Source organism: Vicugna pacos, chromosome 19, assembly GCF_048564905.1.
Source record: "Vicugna pacos chromosome 19, VicPac4, whole genome shotgun sequence".
NCBI classification, from domain to species: domain Eukaryota; kingdom Metazoa; phylum Chordata; class Mammalia; order Artiodactyla; family Camelidae; genus Vicugna; species Vicugna pacos.
In genome coordinates, this window is record NC_133005.1 from 1,033,131 (window position 1) to 1,049,600 (window position 16,470).

The 16,470-nt window shown below is 51.6% G+C and overlaps 1 protein-coding gene across 5 annotated transcripts in view; it reads left to right on the plus strand.

Annotated features, from left to right (window-relative positions):
- Nucleotides 1-221: 221 nt before the first annotated feature.
- The window catches only part of NAPB (NSF attachment protein beta), a 32,109-nt gene continuing 15,860 nt past the window's right edge, over nt 222-16,470 (plus strand). For 4 of the 5 annotated variants that reach the window (XM_072943637.1, XM_072943636.1, XM_072943640.1 and 1 more), the window contains exons 1-2: nt 222-393; nt 14,075-14,154. In XM_072943637.1, coding sequence (XP_072799738.1) covers nt 296-393; nt 14,075-14,154 — 178 coding nt within the window. In that variant the 5' untranslated portion in view covers nt 222-295. The remainder of the gene's footprint in view (nt 394-14,074; nt 14,155-16,470) is intronic. The other variant, XM_072943639.1, reaches the window with a different exon arrangement.

The window sequence follows — 16,470 nt, forward strand, 5'->3', positions numbered from 1 at the left end:
CCCCAAAGCCCCTGAAGCCAGCCCGGCTCTGCAGCGTTCTGGCAGCTGTAGCTGACGCTTCGTACACTCCCATCCCCCGGCCGCGGGCTGGACTACAACTCCCGATAGGCTATGCGCCGCTCATGCGCACCTTTCCGCAGCGAGAGGCGCTCCCGGGAGCGGCCGGGACTGAAACTCCCGACAGGCTGCGCGCCGCGCCTGCGCGTCCCGCCACCGCGAGAGTTCGGGGAGGCGCTGGAGGCGCTGGGGGCGCGTCGGCGGGGGAGGAGGTTGTTGAGGCCGCCGCGCAGACGACATGGACACCGCGGGGAAGGAGCGAGAGGCGGTGCAGCTGATGGCGGAGGCCGAGAAGCGAGTCAAGGCCTCCCATTCCTTTCTTCGAGGGCTGTTCGGGTGAGTGCCGGGTCGCGCGTGCCCTGAGGGGGGTCTCCATCCCGGGCCGGCGCCCCTCCCCCCCACGCCTCCTCTGGATCCCTCGGAACAACCAGGAGCCCTCAGCCCCCGCCCGCCCTCCAGGGCTCCCCTAGGGCCCCGGAAGCCCCCACGCGCCCCCCGGAACGCCCCAGGGGCCCTCAGGCCCCGCCCGCCCTCCAGGGCTCCCCTAGGGCCCCTGGAACCCCCGACGCCCCCCTCGGGCCCCGCGCTGGCGGGGGGTCCCACGGCTTCGCGGGTCCGCGGCAGCGCGGGTGTGCCTGACCCTCCCCGCCGCGACCACATCGGTTTGTTCATTTCGCCACGAATGAACCGCGACGCTCGGGAGACCCGTGTGGGCGTGAGGCGTCCGAGACCCCCGCCCCAACGCCCGCGTCTGTCTGGGGGAGTCGGGCGGGCGGTGGGGCCGCGGCGCCCGCATCCCGCCACCCTGTGCGCCAAGTACGCGTTAGTAGTGTCCGTGGAAGCGACGACAGGTTTTCCCCAATCAGCGTGTTTCCTTCGCCGGAGCTTGACGTGATACCCAGGCCTCCTGTTGGACTGGGGATAACGCGGCTCCCCTTTAAGGCTGCGCCTTTGGGGACCGCGTTCATTTCCCAGGGAAGGTCTTGAATTCGGGCTTCCCACAGAGCAGAGCCTGCACCGACAGTTGTTGGAAGAATGCTGGGCGGTGGAATGTGCGAATGATTCAGCTGTTTAGGACGAGAGGCAGAAAATTCGCGGTGGTTTTTTGTTTTTCCTTTTGAAAGTGCAAGGTCCTCTGCCGACACCAAGAGCCTGTGTTTGTTTTGAGAAGGACCGGAGGTCCGTGCTTAACTGTTACATCATTAAACAGAGTTTTATTTCTGTACAAGTTCGGTTTGTTACCAGCTTGTTTGCCGCCTTCATTCTTTTGCTCGAAATACTTCACGTCGTTGACCAGCTGCAGGCAGTGCGCAAATGCAGGTTTCACGCGGTGCGCATGGTGCAGGATGCGAAGATGCGGAGGGGTTAAGGGGCCCTGTCCTCGAGAACCTCGCAGAGCAGTTTTCCCAGCTGGTTTCTAGATTTCTCATGTGATGTGTGGTTTGGTTTATAGCGTGTACCATAGATTTCTTCCCCTTTTAAAGTATGGCAGTACCTTAGGAGAGCTGCCTAGTATTGGAGGCTTACAGCAAACAGTAACTCCTTGCTCTGGGTAAACAACACAGTTAAAACGTGTTCAGATAAACTCGAATGTCATAGCACCTCCTGCCGGAGGTGATCTTAATAGCACAGCGTATTTCAAGTCCGGAGGTGCGTCCCTGGAGGACAGTCTGCGATTGGCAGAGGAAAGCGCCTTGCAGCACCTGATGCTTGTCCAGGGAGCATTCCTTTCTATGAAGAGGTGTTGCGTTATTGTTTTTGTGAAACTGGGCCAAATCTTGAGTCAGTAATTCTCAAAGGATTTTGAAAAGACTTTGTCTTCAGAGAAACGTTTTTTCCTCCTTGACTATTGATTACCTGTTTCTCTGTCCGGCCGCAGAGGAAGGCTTTCATCCTCTCCGGTCACACTTAGTTTGCACGAAGGTCGTTGCATCCTGGGTCTGACCTGGCTCCAGCAGGTCAGTTTATTATCCTCGCTTTGGGATCTGGGGCAGCTCCTTTGCACCCCCCGACCCTGCTATAAATTGGGGTAACAGTAGGATATCCCGTAGTGAGTGAGGGCTCCGTTAGTACGTGCTTGTAAAACGCGTAGGGTCGATGAAGATGGGGACTAGGACATGTTAATGAGTATACTGATCAGAACTGTCAGCCCCAGCTGTTTATCAGGGAAGTGGAGAACCAGACAGACCCAGTGGCTTTGCCAGGACTTCAGAGCTAAAGGCCTTTTGGACTAGATATTCGTCTTTTACTGAAATAAAATTTTTGAAAGAGCTCTGCACCGTGTGTTATTCATACCGTGGAGGACTGTGTTTTCAGTAATGCTTGGCTCCAGAACAGCCTGGAGAAGAAGGGTACTCAGAGTTCGGAGCTTTAATAACGTTACATAATTATTTGAAGCCCCAAACCTGGCCTAGTTTCTCTGTCAGTTACAGTGGGAGGGCAGGTTCTGTATGCATTTCAGGTGTTTGGAATCTTAGTTGTGAGCCTTCCGGGCTGGGACGCTGTCAGCTCCACCCCGCCCCTGCGCCCTCAGCTCTGGAGTCCCATCTGCTTGTTGCCCTTTAAACCGCGGTGTCGTCCGTCTTCGTGTCTGACTCCTTACTTAACCAAACCCACCACGGGAGGGTCAGCAGTGTCACTGAGCCCACATGTTTAAGAGCTGGTGCCAGTGCTCCAAAGAGGCCACCGAGACAGGGTGCTCAGCCGGCTGCAGGCGCTTCCCACTGCAGACTCGTTCCCGCTGCAGGTGACCCCTGTTAGGGCTGATCCCCTGCACTCAGTGTTGATCCCCCACCCTCGCTAGTTTGGTGCAATGCTGTGTTCTTTTCTCACTGCTCTTCTGTAGCTCTTTCCTCTTGCTTTCAGTAAAATTGGGTGAAAAAGTGCTTTGTATGCTCCAGAGAAAAAGTCAGTTGTGTTTTCCTCCTGTGTGTGAGGCACAGGTCCAAGTCCATGCCTGTCTGCGAGATGTCAGTGCTCCTTCCCCCAGGAGAGGAGCCGCCCGGGGACCAGCTGTCACAAGGACCGAGGTTGTGTGTTGCTGTCCTTCTGCATGAAGGACGGTTAAGCTGTGTGTGTTTTTGTAGTTGTGGAATTAAATTAAAACTTACTCTTTCTGCTGGCTTAGTGTAGTACAGCAAAACTACCACCATGAGAGTTGTGTTTCAATTTCATTTGTTTCCAGAGATGAGCTATTGAGTTTTATAGTTAGTTTCAAATTCTAATTTAGCATCTCATGATTGCTAATAGAGTCTTAAGCTGACCGGGGTCTGACAGCAGGTAACTGCATTTCCAAGGCCCCTCACTGCCCTCTCCATCTCGATGTGGGAGGCCACGTTGAGGATGCACTGCCCAGTGCACATGGAAGAGTGGCTTAAAACCGACGGTGGGAAGACGTCCTGGGTGGTTAATCTGTCTTCTCTTGCTCGTGAATGTTCCCCAGTCTCAAAGCTTGTGAAAAAGCCAGAAATCTGGCAGTGTCAAAGTAAAGGTAAAGAAAGACTCTGGGGTTGTCTTGAGATAATTGTGAGCTTATGATCTCTTAGCTGCTTGTGAAAATTGGAGGTGTTTCTCAAGCACAGCAGGCCATTAATTGTCAGCGTTTTCTTCACTCGGCGTTATTGTGACAAAGATTGTGTTTAAAATTTTGCCAAAATATGCTGGGGCATGGGATAGCATTCATAAAGCGCTTAGGTCTGCTCAGTTACAGTAGAGATTCAAAGGCAGAGTGGACTTAGAAATGACTACGCTCAGATTTGCTTAGAGACAGGTGGTGCGGTATGAGAATTAGGTATTTCCTATGTGATGAGGAATGGAGTAATTGTGTTTTACGTGGCGTCTCTTATGGATGAGTTACAGTTGCCTTTGCTGTTACGCACGGGAATACCAGATACAGGTTGTGGTGGATTAGTTGGGCGCCCTGGCCCGGTAAATGACACTCAGAGCTTCTGCTCGGCTCGAAGGGGCAGAGGGAGGGAAAGTGCTGTCAGGCTTGAGAGGACTGAGCCAGGCGTCAGCGTGCCGCCGCCCAAGTGGCACCAGCTGTGTTGCTGTTAGCTGCCGTCCTTGGGCGTTCTGACTTTGGTGTTACGGTTTGTGTATCAGATGATGAACGGTTGCAGGCTGTCCTTTTCCTGTTTGCTCTTTGCCGTGTTCGCCACGTACTCTCACTCTTGGGAGCCTGCAGGGTGCACGTTTGTTCGGGGGTGGGGAGGACGGGCGGCGCGTGGCCCTGGAGTGTCAGCCCCGGGGAGCCCGCCTTTTTCTTGGGGGTCCAGCAGCTCCCCCAGCGCGTGACCTGCCGCAGGTGCTGGTTGGTCCTGCTGGAGAGACCTGGGTGCAGGCGGGTGCAGACACTGACTTGTCCTCTTGTCTGGTTTCAAGAGCGGAGGTAACAGTGATGGGGGTTCACATTGCTTTCCTCTGTGTTTTCTTAAATACGTGTTTATAGTCAATGTGGCAGCGACGTAGGTAGGAAAATGCTCGGAGTACAGAGGGTTTCAGTTGAAAAGGGAAGTTTTCCCGGAGTCCTCACTGCTAAGCCTTACTCAGCAGAAGGAACCGTTCTTAGCGTTTTTTGATTCCTCTGGTGGTTACTGGCATAATTCAAAATAATCTTAGAGTAGTTACACTACCTACTGTATTAATTTTAGATAACATCTATCAGTTCTGCTAAAAACGAAGAATTTTGCATGGTCCATATAACAGTGCATTTTCTCCTTAACCTCCTGATTTTGGTTAATTTTCAATCTCTAAACTTTTATCTACAAGTTTAAAAAAATTTAAACTTGTAATTCTACTTAAAAATTTTTTCAAATGTCTTTCTATTTCTGTGACTTATAGAGTGGCTAGGAATATAATAGCCAAACTGGGATTTTTTGAGATGCCAAGAAGCCAGATGTGACCCGGGAGTGGGCTGCAGCCAGCGTGCAGGACCACCCAGCTAGAGGAGGCCTGTGGTCTGTCTTTTGGCTCTCCCTTTGCATCTATTTGATTAGATGGTGAAATCAGTAAAGCTTCTGGGCTGTAAGAACTTACTGTGAGTGGTACTTAGAGTTCACAGTAAGAAAGCTTTGGAAGTAGCATTTCAGAATGTTGTGTCTGTATTTGAATAGAGCTTATCATAAGCAATGGCAATTTAATTAAGATCTAACAAATTAATAGGTCAGTACTTTCTTGGATTAAATGTTCTGTTTTTCACAATAAGGAAGTACCTGCCAATTCCAGTTGCAGTAGGTGCTTTCCTTAGGGGGTTGAAGGAAGCGTTCTGTTTTGGAGGCCTCTTCAGTGCCAGTAAGAGGAACATGACTTTTCTCCTGAATTATGTACTAATTAGTGACCGTCCTGACAACGAGTTGTCCTTGGCATTTTGAATAACCCCTCTGGGTTATCATTTTTTATGGGCTATTGGATTCTGGTTTTGAATACTTTATTTCGAATTCTTTTACTTACTGTTCCTTTGTGTAGTCTTTCTCAGGTTGAAGTGCTGATGTCACAGGTGCCTCAGAAAGAATCTAGGTTTTCTACTCCCACGCTCTGGTCTTTGGAGACTTAAATAGAACCCTCTTATAGTGAAAGGATCTTGGGCTTTCTGGTGGGTAATTTCTTTGATAACGTTCTCTTTTTTCCCTGTGGAATTTGTAATGCTTAAACTCTCTCTTCTGAAGTCAGTTTTGGTAAGTTGCATTTTCCTAGGAAGTTACTCATTTCATTCAAGTTTTACAATTTATTTGCAGAGTTGTGCAAAGTGATCTTTTATGACTTTTAAAAATGTTACTGCGTAATTTCTGTCTTGTTACGTCTTTCGTGTTTGTGCTTCTTCTCTTTTATTCTTGATTCTGTTGATTGTTTTCCCCAAACAGCTGGTGTCTGACTTGTGCGTTCACTGGTTTGCTGCTTCTGCCTCGCCAACTTCTGCTTCTGCCTTTATTGCTCTCTCTCGGTTTTGCCCTTCGGTTTTTTTGGGAATTGGGGGCAGTATTTAGTTCATTATTTCTATTGTTTTATTTATCTGGATCCAAGTATTCATGGATGAACTTTCCTTTAAAACTGGGTAACTGCTTTAATTACATCTCATAGATCCTGATACATAGTGTTTTTATTTTAATTTGCTTCCCCTTTGACCCAAGAGTTGTTTGAGGGTTTTGTTTCAGGTGGAAGGGCCTTTTTTGTATACTAGTAATTTCCAGCTTTACTTCATTGTGATTGGAGGGCTTACTCAGGTTTTCTCTGCCTTTAGTGTGTGGTTGGTGGTCGTGCATGGTCCAGTGCACCTGAGGAGGGGTGTGTTTTCCCAGAGAGCAGGTGGCTGCATGAGATCCCCGAGGTCAGCTGCTGACTGTCGTCGAGGTCTTTCATGTGTTAATTTTTTGTCCACTTGACCTGTTTTGGCCTAAAGGGGGTATATTTATATCAGTGTCTCCTTTTATAAGTGTATTTCTATCTTCTTGGATTGGGTGTAATTCCTGCTATAAAGGTGGCTGCTGTATTGTGGTACTTAGATATTTAAAACTAGTATGATTTCATTATGAATTGTATCTTTAGCATGATGAAGTGCATTTCTTTATTTCATATGATACGTTTGAGCCCAAATTCTACCTTATCTGATGCCAGGGTAGCAGTCCCCCCTTTCTTGTTATTCGCGTTTGCCTGTTTCAGGGCTGTGTGATGTAAGAGGATTATTCCTGATGCCTGTTGCCATGTGACCTGCGCTGCCTGGCTGAGGAGAGGGCACCTCCCCTCCCTACTGAGTTGTGGTGGAGGGAGGGAGGGAAACTGAGCGGAAGCTGCCGGGTTGTCCCATTCTTCTGCTGTGGTTTCTCTGTCATGAGAAGGGAACACCCCAGGTAGGGCTGCGCTCCTCGGTAGAGATGCCCCCGGAGGAGGGGCCAGCGGAGTCGGAGTCGCGACCTGCCTGCAGGAGGTGGGGCGAGGGGGAGAGACTAGGGGGTTTGTTGCTGCAGCAGACCTGACAAGCGCTGGTTAGTGTGCTTGGTAAACTTCTGACCATCTCTTTATCTTAAGGCTCTCCTATTGGGCAGAGTTGGGTTTTGTCTTGTGAGCAAATGTAAAATCTTCAGCGTGTTTACATTATTGCTCTGATGGGTGTGCTGATGATTTTTAATTGTGTCATCCTGCTCTGTTATTTTTGTTGTGTCCAGCAGACCCTTGAGCAGCGTGGGTTTAAACTGAGCAGGTCCACTCACATGCAGATTTTTCCGCAGTAAGTCCTGCGGGGCTGCGTGATCTGCAGAATCGAGGACGCAGGGAACTATGTGTTTCCGGAGCCGCGTGTCAGACGTGGATTTTCCACTGCGCCGAGGGTCAGCGCCCAGCCCCCATGCTGTTCAGGAGTCAGTGTTCTGTTCTATTTGCAGTTTTTCTTCATGTGATTTCTTTGCTTTTTATTTAGGAAACTTAGTACTTTTGTTCTACTGGTTACCTTTATACTGTGAATCTCTCTTAATACCTTAGCTCCGTTTCCTTTCTTAGGCATTGAGTATTTTGCCTGCTCTGAGAACACCCATCACCGTGTGCCAGTCAGTGAGCATGTCCTACGTACCCCTTTATCCAGGGTGTGTGTTGGGGGAAAGGTTCAGTTTTTGTACAAATCTTCCCCAACTTACCATGGGATTACGTCCCAGTAAACCCACTGTAAGTTGAAAATGCCATCAGTTGAAAACGCATTTAGTACACCTAACCTACTGATACCAGTACATCGTGCCTTAGCCCGGCCTGCTTAAACTTGTGTTAGCCTACAGTTGGGCAAAACCACCTAACACAAAGCATATTTAATAATAAAGCATTGAGTATCTCATGTAATTCATTGACTGTGGTACTGAAAGTGAACAGCAGAGTGGGTGTCTGGGGGCGGAGCGCTGGTGTCGGGGCGGGGCGCCAGTGTCTGGGGGCGGGGCACTGGTGAGCTGCCTGTGATAACAGCTGTAAGCAGATGTTGACACCCGGACAGCAGGCTGCCAGTGAGCTCAGCGCGCACCTTGCCCAGCATCACGAGGGGGTCGCACTGCGAATCGCTAGCCTGGGAAAGAATCAGACTCAGAGTATGCTTTTTACTGAATGTGTGTCACTTTTGCACCGTTGTAAGGTTGAAAACTCGTAAGTCAAACCATCATGAGTCAGGGCCAACTGTACTTTGTCAGAACAAACGTTTCCATGTTATTTGTCTACCTCTGTTCCTCCTGTTTTTGGTCTTGGATCTTTAATGTCTAATGTGTTTTCCTTCAACCTGGGGAACAGACTTACTTTTTAAAGTATGTGTTAAGTATGTTAATAAATATTCCTGTATGGTTGGTTTTTAACATAAAACATTAAAAAAATAAAGTTTATGGATATGAAAAATATATATTTGGAGGAAACTCTCATTCAAAAAGACACATGCACCCCCAGTATTCACAGCACTATTTACAGTAGCTAGGACATGGAAGCAGCATAAGTGTCCATCGGCAGATGGCTGAATAGGGAAGCTGGGATATATTTGTACAATGGAATACTACTCAGCCATAATAAGAATGCGATAAGGCCATTTGCAGCAACGTGGATAGACGTAGAGATTATTATATTAAATGAAGTAAGTCAGACAGAGAATGGCATATGATTTCACTTATAAATGGAATCTTAAAAAAATGATACAAATGAATTTATTTACGAAACAGACTCACAGACAGAAACCAAACTGTGGTTACCAGGGGGAAAGGGGGGGAATAAATTGGGAGTTTGGGGTTAACAGACACACACTACCATGTATAAAACAGATGAACAGCAAGGACCTACAGTACAGCAGAGGGAACTACATTCAGTATCTTGTAATAACCTGTAATGGAAAAGACTCTGGAAAAGAATATGTGTGTGGGTAACTGTTTCACTTTCCTATACACCTGAAACTAACACAGCACTTGTCAATCAGCCACACTTCAATGTTAATTAATTAATTAATTGAAATAAAATAATAAAAAAAAAAGATCTGATGGTCTCACCAGGCTGTGCTTCACAGTAGAGCTGGGTCTGCGTTCCCAGTACCTGGTAGGCCTTTCAGTGCTTAGATCCAGATCTTAGGTCTGTGTGAAAGCAGAAGTTTAAATACCGTGTCAGTGCTCTTCCGCCGCCCATTCTCCAGTTGCAGGCTGTGGGCTCTCAGCCTGTGCTCTGTCCCCTTGTCTCTGACCCCCTCCCTCCTTTGTTTCATTTTCATCCTCTTGGCAGTTTTCATGTTTCTCAGCTTCAGGGGGTCTGTTCTCCCCTTCCGTGTAGTAGAGCTAAGGGCTCATTTCTGAGACGATTGGTCTCCTTTCCTTCTAGACTTTGATCCCTTACCGACCTCTGCGCTGTGTGCGGGGGGTGCCCTGCGCCAGGCTGAGGCGCTGGGCTGGCGCTGGGTGAGGCCATCTGGCCTTCTTGCTTGGCTTCTCACACTTTATGTCAGGGAATTATGCTTAAACACAGGTGCTTTTCCAGACTCCTTAAATGTCTCCAGTGTCTGAGAATCTATGATTATTTTTTCCTCAATAAACAGGCATAGTGACAAGTTCTCAAAAGGTGGAACCCCGGGGTCCGAGGCTGAGCACTGAGGCCGCGCTTGGGGCGCAGGGTCTGCCTGCTGCTCGGGGGCACAGCTGGGATGACTGACTGGGTGGTCTGGCCCCTACACCTGCTGCTGGTTTGTGAAACAGTGCAGGGCCTCAGTCTAGCAGTGACAGGCATTTGGTGTCAGAATTCGGATGAGCCCAAGAAGAGAATCTCCCTGGGGCTTCTGTGTCTCCCCTCCTTCGGGGTCTCTGCTTCCTCCTCACGTGGAGGGAGTGGGACTGTAGACAAATAGGTTAAACCCAGAAATGAAATCATCTTGCAGGGAAAACTAGGAAGTCTCCAGGCTTTTAGGACCAGTGGATATTACAGATGTGAAGGGTCGGGTGAAAACGCAGTGCTCCTGGAAGGATGACCACAGAGCAGACAGTCGCACGCGGCTGCGCTGCCGGGATGTAGTTGAGCCCCGCGTCTGTTCTCGTCTGGGTCCTGGCACAGACGCGTGCAGCCCCTCTGTGACCCCGAGTGCTGAGGGCGAGGGGTCCCCTCTCGTTCACAGTGAGCCCCTTCACCCCCGCCTGGCTTGTGCTACGAGGTGACTCCTGGGGGCCCCTAGGGGGGGCTGGTTGTCGGTGGAACCAGCCGGTGATGAGAAGGCTGGAACTTTCAGCCCCACGCTGACCTCCCGGGAGGAGAGGGGGCTGGGGACTGAGCCAGTCCCTCGCGGTCGAGGATTGGATCAGTCTTGCCTCTGTAACGAGCCTCTGTAAAAACCCTAAACAGTGGGGTCCTGAGTGCTTCCCGGATGGAGAGGCGTGGAGGTGCCAGGAGGGGCACCCGCCCCACGGGGACACGGGGAGGCCGCACCAGTCTGGGGCCAGGGCCGCTTCTTCCCTGCGGACCCTGCGTCATCAACATCGTTGCCGAGGCCTGTGTGACGGGCCCGGTGCCCGAGGCGGTCTGTGCGCGCTGGGGGGGCGGCTCTCCCAGCGGACTCGGTGGTTCCCCCGGGCCTGGCACCACTCCGGAGACCCCTGTTTTCAGCCTTCCCACACAGTGCGACATCCCTTCGGGGTGTTGCGGGAGGGAGCTGAATTCTGTCTCCAGCCCTGCTTTGGCATTGGCAGGGCGTTGGCGCTGTCGCAGCTGTGATGCGTCCACTCTGCATCTTGTGGTTTCAGAGCAGCTCTGTCCTGCCTCAGCAGGTGCCCGCTTTCCTCGGGGCCCACCTCGTGCTGTGTGCCCCCAGTCCCCGGGGGCCGTGTGGGGGTGCCTCCCGCCCACGCATGTGTTCTGGTCGGGGTGATTCCCGGGGCTCTGGATAGGTTGCTCTCATCCAAGACAAGGAAAATGCAAGACTTCGGGGGAGTCTGCATTAACAGGCTTGTCTGCGTGTTGATGCCACCTGAGCTCTTTGAGATAACTGACTGTGACCTTTTCCCCCCTGAGCATCTGAGTGGGGCAGGCAGGATGGGGTATGAAGAGAGGCAGGGCCTTGTGGGGCTGCGGCTCCACGCTGACCTCCGTGGAGCAGGGGCTGGGGGTGTTGGACAGAGACTTTTGCAGCCCTGAAGTTGAATGTTACTCTGAGCATTCTGACCTCCTCCTGGTGAGAACTCTTTTTTTCCTAGTTTTTCTGGCAGTTCAGTGCCATGTACTAAATTGTCACTTTGTAAGGTAGGTTCCCTGGCAGAAACCTGTTCCTCTTTTGAAGGGTTTTTTAACCTCACAGGGCTCTGGATAACAATGGAAGCATTTGAGGGTGAATTTGGAATATTTGTCCTTAAATACATTTTAAGGACAACACAAATTGACTTTCACATGTGCAGAACCCAGTAGGCCTTTGGAGTGATTTAAAAGCACATTTTTCATGAATTGTTCAGGTTGTGTCTGTTTATGACAAATGAGTTTTCTGGTGCTTTTAAAAACGAGAATACTTCTGGTGACTCTGTTTTGGAGAGGTGAGGGTCTTGAGTCTAGCAGGATTCATTCACTGCTTTTATAAAGATCACTGAACTTGACGCCAGGTATCAGCTCCACCACAGACCTTGACGGGATGACCTTGGCGAGCCTGACCTCCAGGTACAGTTTTCTCATCTGCAACATGGAGAGAGCAGCTTTCACAGTTGTTGTAAAAATGAAGCCGACATGAGCTTGTGAAGATCCGCAGCAGAAGACGGACGTGATGTAGGCGTTCTGGTGCTCCTAGCTGCCTCTGCCTCTGAAAATAATAGGATAAAGTGCATTTTAATTAAGCTGGTTTGATTTGGAAACCTTTAATAAGAATGAGTGCACTATAATTACAGTTGAAGACTCCTGGTACGCTTTAGAAAAATAAGACAAAATGGCAGGCCTCAGTTTGCTCCAAGGAGCTATGGCTACGATGGAAAACTTTCTCAATTAGGAATTTTCCTTTGGGATAATTAACTAATTTTTTTAAAATGTAGCTCTGAGGTGGAGAAAGAGGCACAAGAAGGTGTAAGTGAGAGAAGGCTCTGCTCGTTCGGACTCTTCATTTCTGCTGTGGTTCCTTGCCGTCCTGCCACTGGCCGAGCGACGTAGCCCCCGGAGGGCACCCATTCACGTGTCCAGTTGAGTAGTCTTGGCAGTCGCAAAGCTGTGGGACCGTGACGACAGCTGATTGTAGAACATTTTCATCACCCTGAAAAGAAAGTCTACCCACCCCCTTACTCTCCAGCACTGCCAGCTCGAGGCAGCCTCCAGCCTGTGTTCTGTCTCCTGTCTCCAGGGTCTGCCTGTTGGAGACCTTTCCTGTGCATGGCGCGCTCGTCTGGGCTGCTTGCCGCTCACACGACGTTACCAAGGCCCGTGTGTCGGGGCATGATCGGCATTCACTCCTTTTTACTGTGCGACAGCACACGCCGTCTGTGTGCCACCTTTTTACCTGTCGCTCGTCGGTTGATGAACTCTTGGATCGGTTCCACTTTTGTCTGTCATGGACAGTGCTGCTGTGGACGTTTGTAGGCACGTTCTTGTGTGGACTGATGTTTCCATTTCTCTTGGGAGGTACCTTGGGGTAGAGCTTCTGGGTCACGTAGTGACCGTGTTTGACCTTTTGAGTGGCTGCCGAACTGCTGCCCAGCGAGGCTGCACCGCTGGCCGCCTGCACGAGGGGCACGAGGTCCCTGTTTGTGTATGTCCTCCGTTAGGTCTGTCTTTTGGTTGCAGCCCGCCTCGTGGGAAGGAAGTGTCGTCTCGTGTGTGGCTTTGACGTGCGTCTCTCAGCTGGCTGGCGGTGTTGAGCCTCTCCTCAGGGGCTGATGGCCTGTATCTTCTGGGGGGAGGTGGGGTTGTATCTTCTTTGGGGCAGTGTCTATTCAGATCTTCTGCCCATTTTTAATTGGCTTATTGGTCGTTTTATTATTGAGTTGTTAGAGTTCTTTATATCTTCCAGGTACAAGTCCCTTATCAGACAGACATACTCCCAAAAGTTCATACACCTTCAGTGGGTGGGTCTAACTATAATGGTCACCAGGATCGGCACTTCCCCTGGGTCTGGCCCTGCAGTGGCAGCTACACCCGGACTACTTCCTTTGATCTTTGTAACGACCTGGAGGTGTAGGTGTATGACCTGCCATTTGCTGGTGCACAGTGGGGTCACAGGAGTGAAAGAGCTTGCTGTGCCCTCCCCCGCCCTCCGCCTGCCCCCACACTCACCCTGCTGCCTGCTTCCGGGGTCAGCTTGGCTGCTCCTGTCTCTGTCCTTACGTCTGTCCTCCCCTCCGAGCCCTTCCTGACGTGGGCTGCACAGAGCCTGCCTGGTCTGGGTCCACTGGTTCTGGCATGCTCACGGTGTGGACAGACAGGTGAAGGGACACTGTGCCCGGCCTCTGTGTGCTGAGAACGAGGGTGACGTTGCAGAGGGTTGTCTGTCTTTATGTGAGAAGAAATTTCTAAGCAGCTAAGGCTGTCTGTCAGCGGGATTGGCTGCCTGGGAGGAAGTCCCGAGCAGACTCCTGCCCGGCGGGCTGGCCCCTGGGCCCCCTGCGTCCCTGCGACAGCCTGGCGCCTTCCTGCTCTGGCTTTGGGTTTTATATTTACTTTTAAGTCTGAGTGAACACAGTGCTGCACTCGTGGATGTTGATAGAATCACAATGTCTTTCAAAATTTAATCTCCTTTGGAAAATGGACGTCTCATTTCCCAGAATGAATAAAACCTCACTTTTGATGTGTGGAACGGACTCTGGCTGAGGGCGCAGGCTCTGGGGCCGGCCAGATCTGCGTCTGAGTGTCCATTCGCGGCGTCCTTGCTGTGTGAGCTTTCCCTGGTCGCTGTCGTGGGCCTCGGTTTCCTCATCTGGAATACGGGGTGATTAGAGCACCCCCTCTGAGCAGCTGCTAAGATTCTGTCATGCTGCTCTGGCAAGCAGCAAGTGCTCGTTAAGTGTTCCTTGTTGGGGGGGGATGTGGATGGTCATTCCAGTAAAACTGAGCCTCATTTTTAAATATTTTTCAGAGGAAACACAAGAATTGAAGAGGCCTGTGAAATGTATACCAGAGCTGCAAATATGTTCAAGATGGCCAAGAACTGGAGTGGTACGTAGACAGAACTTTGTTTGCTTTTCAGCTGAATAACTTTAAAATCTCTGAGGGAGGAAGTCCCTGTCTGCCTCCCCGTAGAGACTGCCGGCCGGGAGCAGGTGTCAGCTCCATGGACCAGGGCAGGGCCCAGGCGCCCTGACTAAAGCCTGGAGACCGGGTCTGCTTCAGTGTCTGGGAACCACTTAGTAGAAAGACCTGAACTTACGTGGCGTTACGAAGGGGAGCCTTGGCTTCTTGCTGATGTACTCCAGTAAGCCCACAGGGAAGAAAGCTGCACTAAAACTTGCTGAAAGCCAGTGGGCTGGACAGAAACGCCTGCTTTCCTTTACCTGGACCCTGCGGAGAGCTTCCGACCGCTCCTCAGTCTGTGATAACCTGTGTGCTGTGGTCCACGAGAGACGCAGCCATGGGGTGTGATGGCTGTAAAGCCCACCGAACTTGGCCCTTCCCAGCATCAGGCTTCCTGCTCAGGGGAATGACGCGAAATGACATCAGCAGGGTTCTTTTCGTTGTTCTGAGAGGGGGTGGCTCTTTCCAACACTGATCTGAGGAGCAGATCCATCCCCTGCGCCCGGAAACGAGTTCTGTGGTGCGCGTCTCTGTGGTGAAGGCCGGACGGCTGCTGCCCTGCAGCGTGTGGGTCCCCGGCCCTCGTACCTGCAGGTGACCTGGGGGGGCCTGCCCTCCTCGAGTGCTTTTCCCAGCGCGGTGGAGACGGCCGGCCCGTCACACTGTGTAACCTGGAGGGTGCTGTGTCTCGACCTCCCCACTTGCTTTTGAGGCTGACGCTGAAACCGTTTCAGTGGAGACGATGCTGGTGAACTGGATGGCTCTCAGAGGGCCTTTCTGGCTGTAAAATTCCTCTGTGGGTTTAGTTTTGGGTTGAAAGGGTGTGTTCTGTTTCCAGAATGCACTGACACCTGAATTACAATGTGCTTTTTCAACGGAGGGGAGGAGTATTCGCTCAGCATTCATTCACAGCTCCTGTGTGGTTCAGGTCCTGTCATCATAGGTAAAGAGCAATCTTATCTAAAAGGACCTTGATATCTTTAATCTGGAGACCAGCTGCTCTAAGCTTTGGATATCCCTTTCGAGGGGCATCACCACCTAAGGGGGCTTGTGTTTCCCTCCTGGGCGCCTCGTGTCTGGGGTGCTGTCTCCATGCTCCTGAAGTCCCTTTACTCATCTGTATTGTCTGTGCTCTGCTGTGTCCCGTCCCTCACTCGGAACGGAGGCCTTGGGGGGCCAGGGTGTGTGCTCTCTGCTGGACCAGCACCTGCTGCACAGCGGATGCTCAGGACATCTGTGTCGTGAATAAGTAACTGCCAGTTCTCTGAAATGACGTCCATGTTGCAGGGATGCTGATCATGACACCACTGCACCTCTTTAGCTGATTCGTTTGACACTCAGCTTTTGAGAGATCATCTTGGCAGGTGTCAGACGCTTTACAGTTGAAGAAGTTGGGTCTAGGAAGGAGGTGACTCTGGTTGAGCACACGCTCCTCTAAAGACACCTCCAGGTGTGGAGAGATTGGGCTGGAATGAGTGCTCAGACTGAGGAAGCAAGCCAGCAGCTCGTTTTGGAAGGTGAGAGTGTGAGCTTGTGAGACCAACGCCCTTAAGGCTGTCTGGGGACATGGAGCTGGCCCAGGAGGGCCTGGGCGCCGTGCTCTCTCCGCCAGCCATGGTCGGACCGCGTGGCCAAAGTGGCGGCTGTGGTTGTTCTGCGACGGCCAGCACAGGTGAGCTGCCAGAAGTGACATTGCTGGTGGGAAGGGAGGACTTGGTTGTCAATGAAATGCTGGTATTTAAACGCACAGAGCACAGGTACGGTCTCAGGATGGATTTACACGTGATGGTGGAAGTGGCCACCATGTGGCTGGAGCCAGGCTGTTGGAAGCGCTTCACGTGGAAGGTCCAAGCGATCACCACCCACGTCTGAGGCCGAGCCTGTCAGAGCCGCGCCCCGGGGGCTGCGTGCCGGCTCGCACTCTGGCTGCCGCGCAGCCCTCCTCTGGTTCACAGGTTCACGTCCACCGACGTAAGGGTTGTGGCTTCTCCAGCGCAGCGCTGGCCGTGGGCCAGCGTCCACTCAGACCAGCCGTCCCCGGGCCGCATGGTCGGTCAGGGCTTTCAGAGCTGCGCGGAGCAGGGTTCGGGCTTGTCCCGCCTCTCCTCCCCCCGGAGAGGCCCGGAGCCCCAGGAGGCTCACGTCTGCGGAGGGCTCCAGACGGGGCTGCGCTCGGGTGGCGGAGGAGTCGGGTGTCTTTGTTTTTTCCTTTCTAACTGAAGTACAGTCGGTCACAGCGTG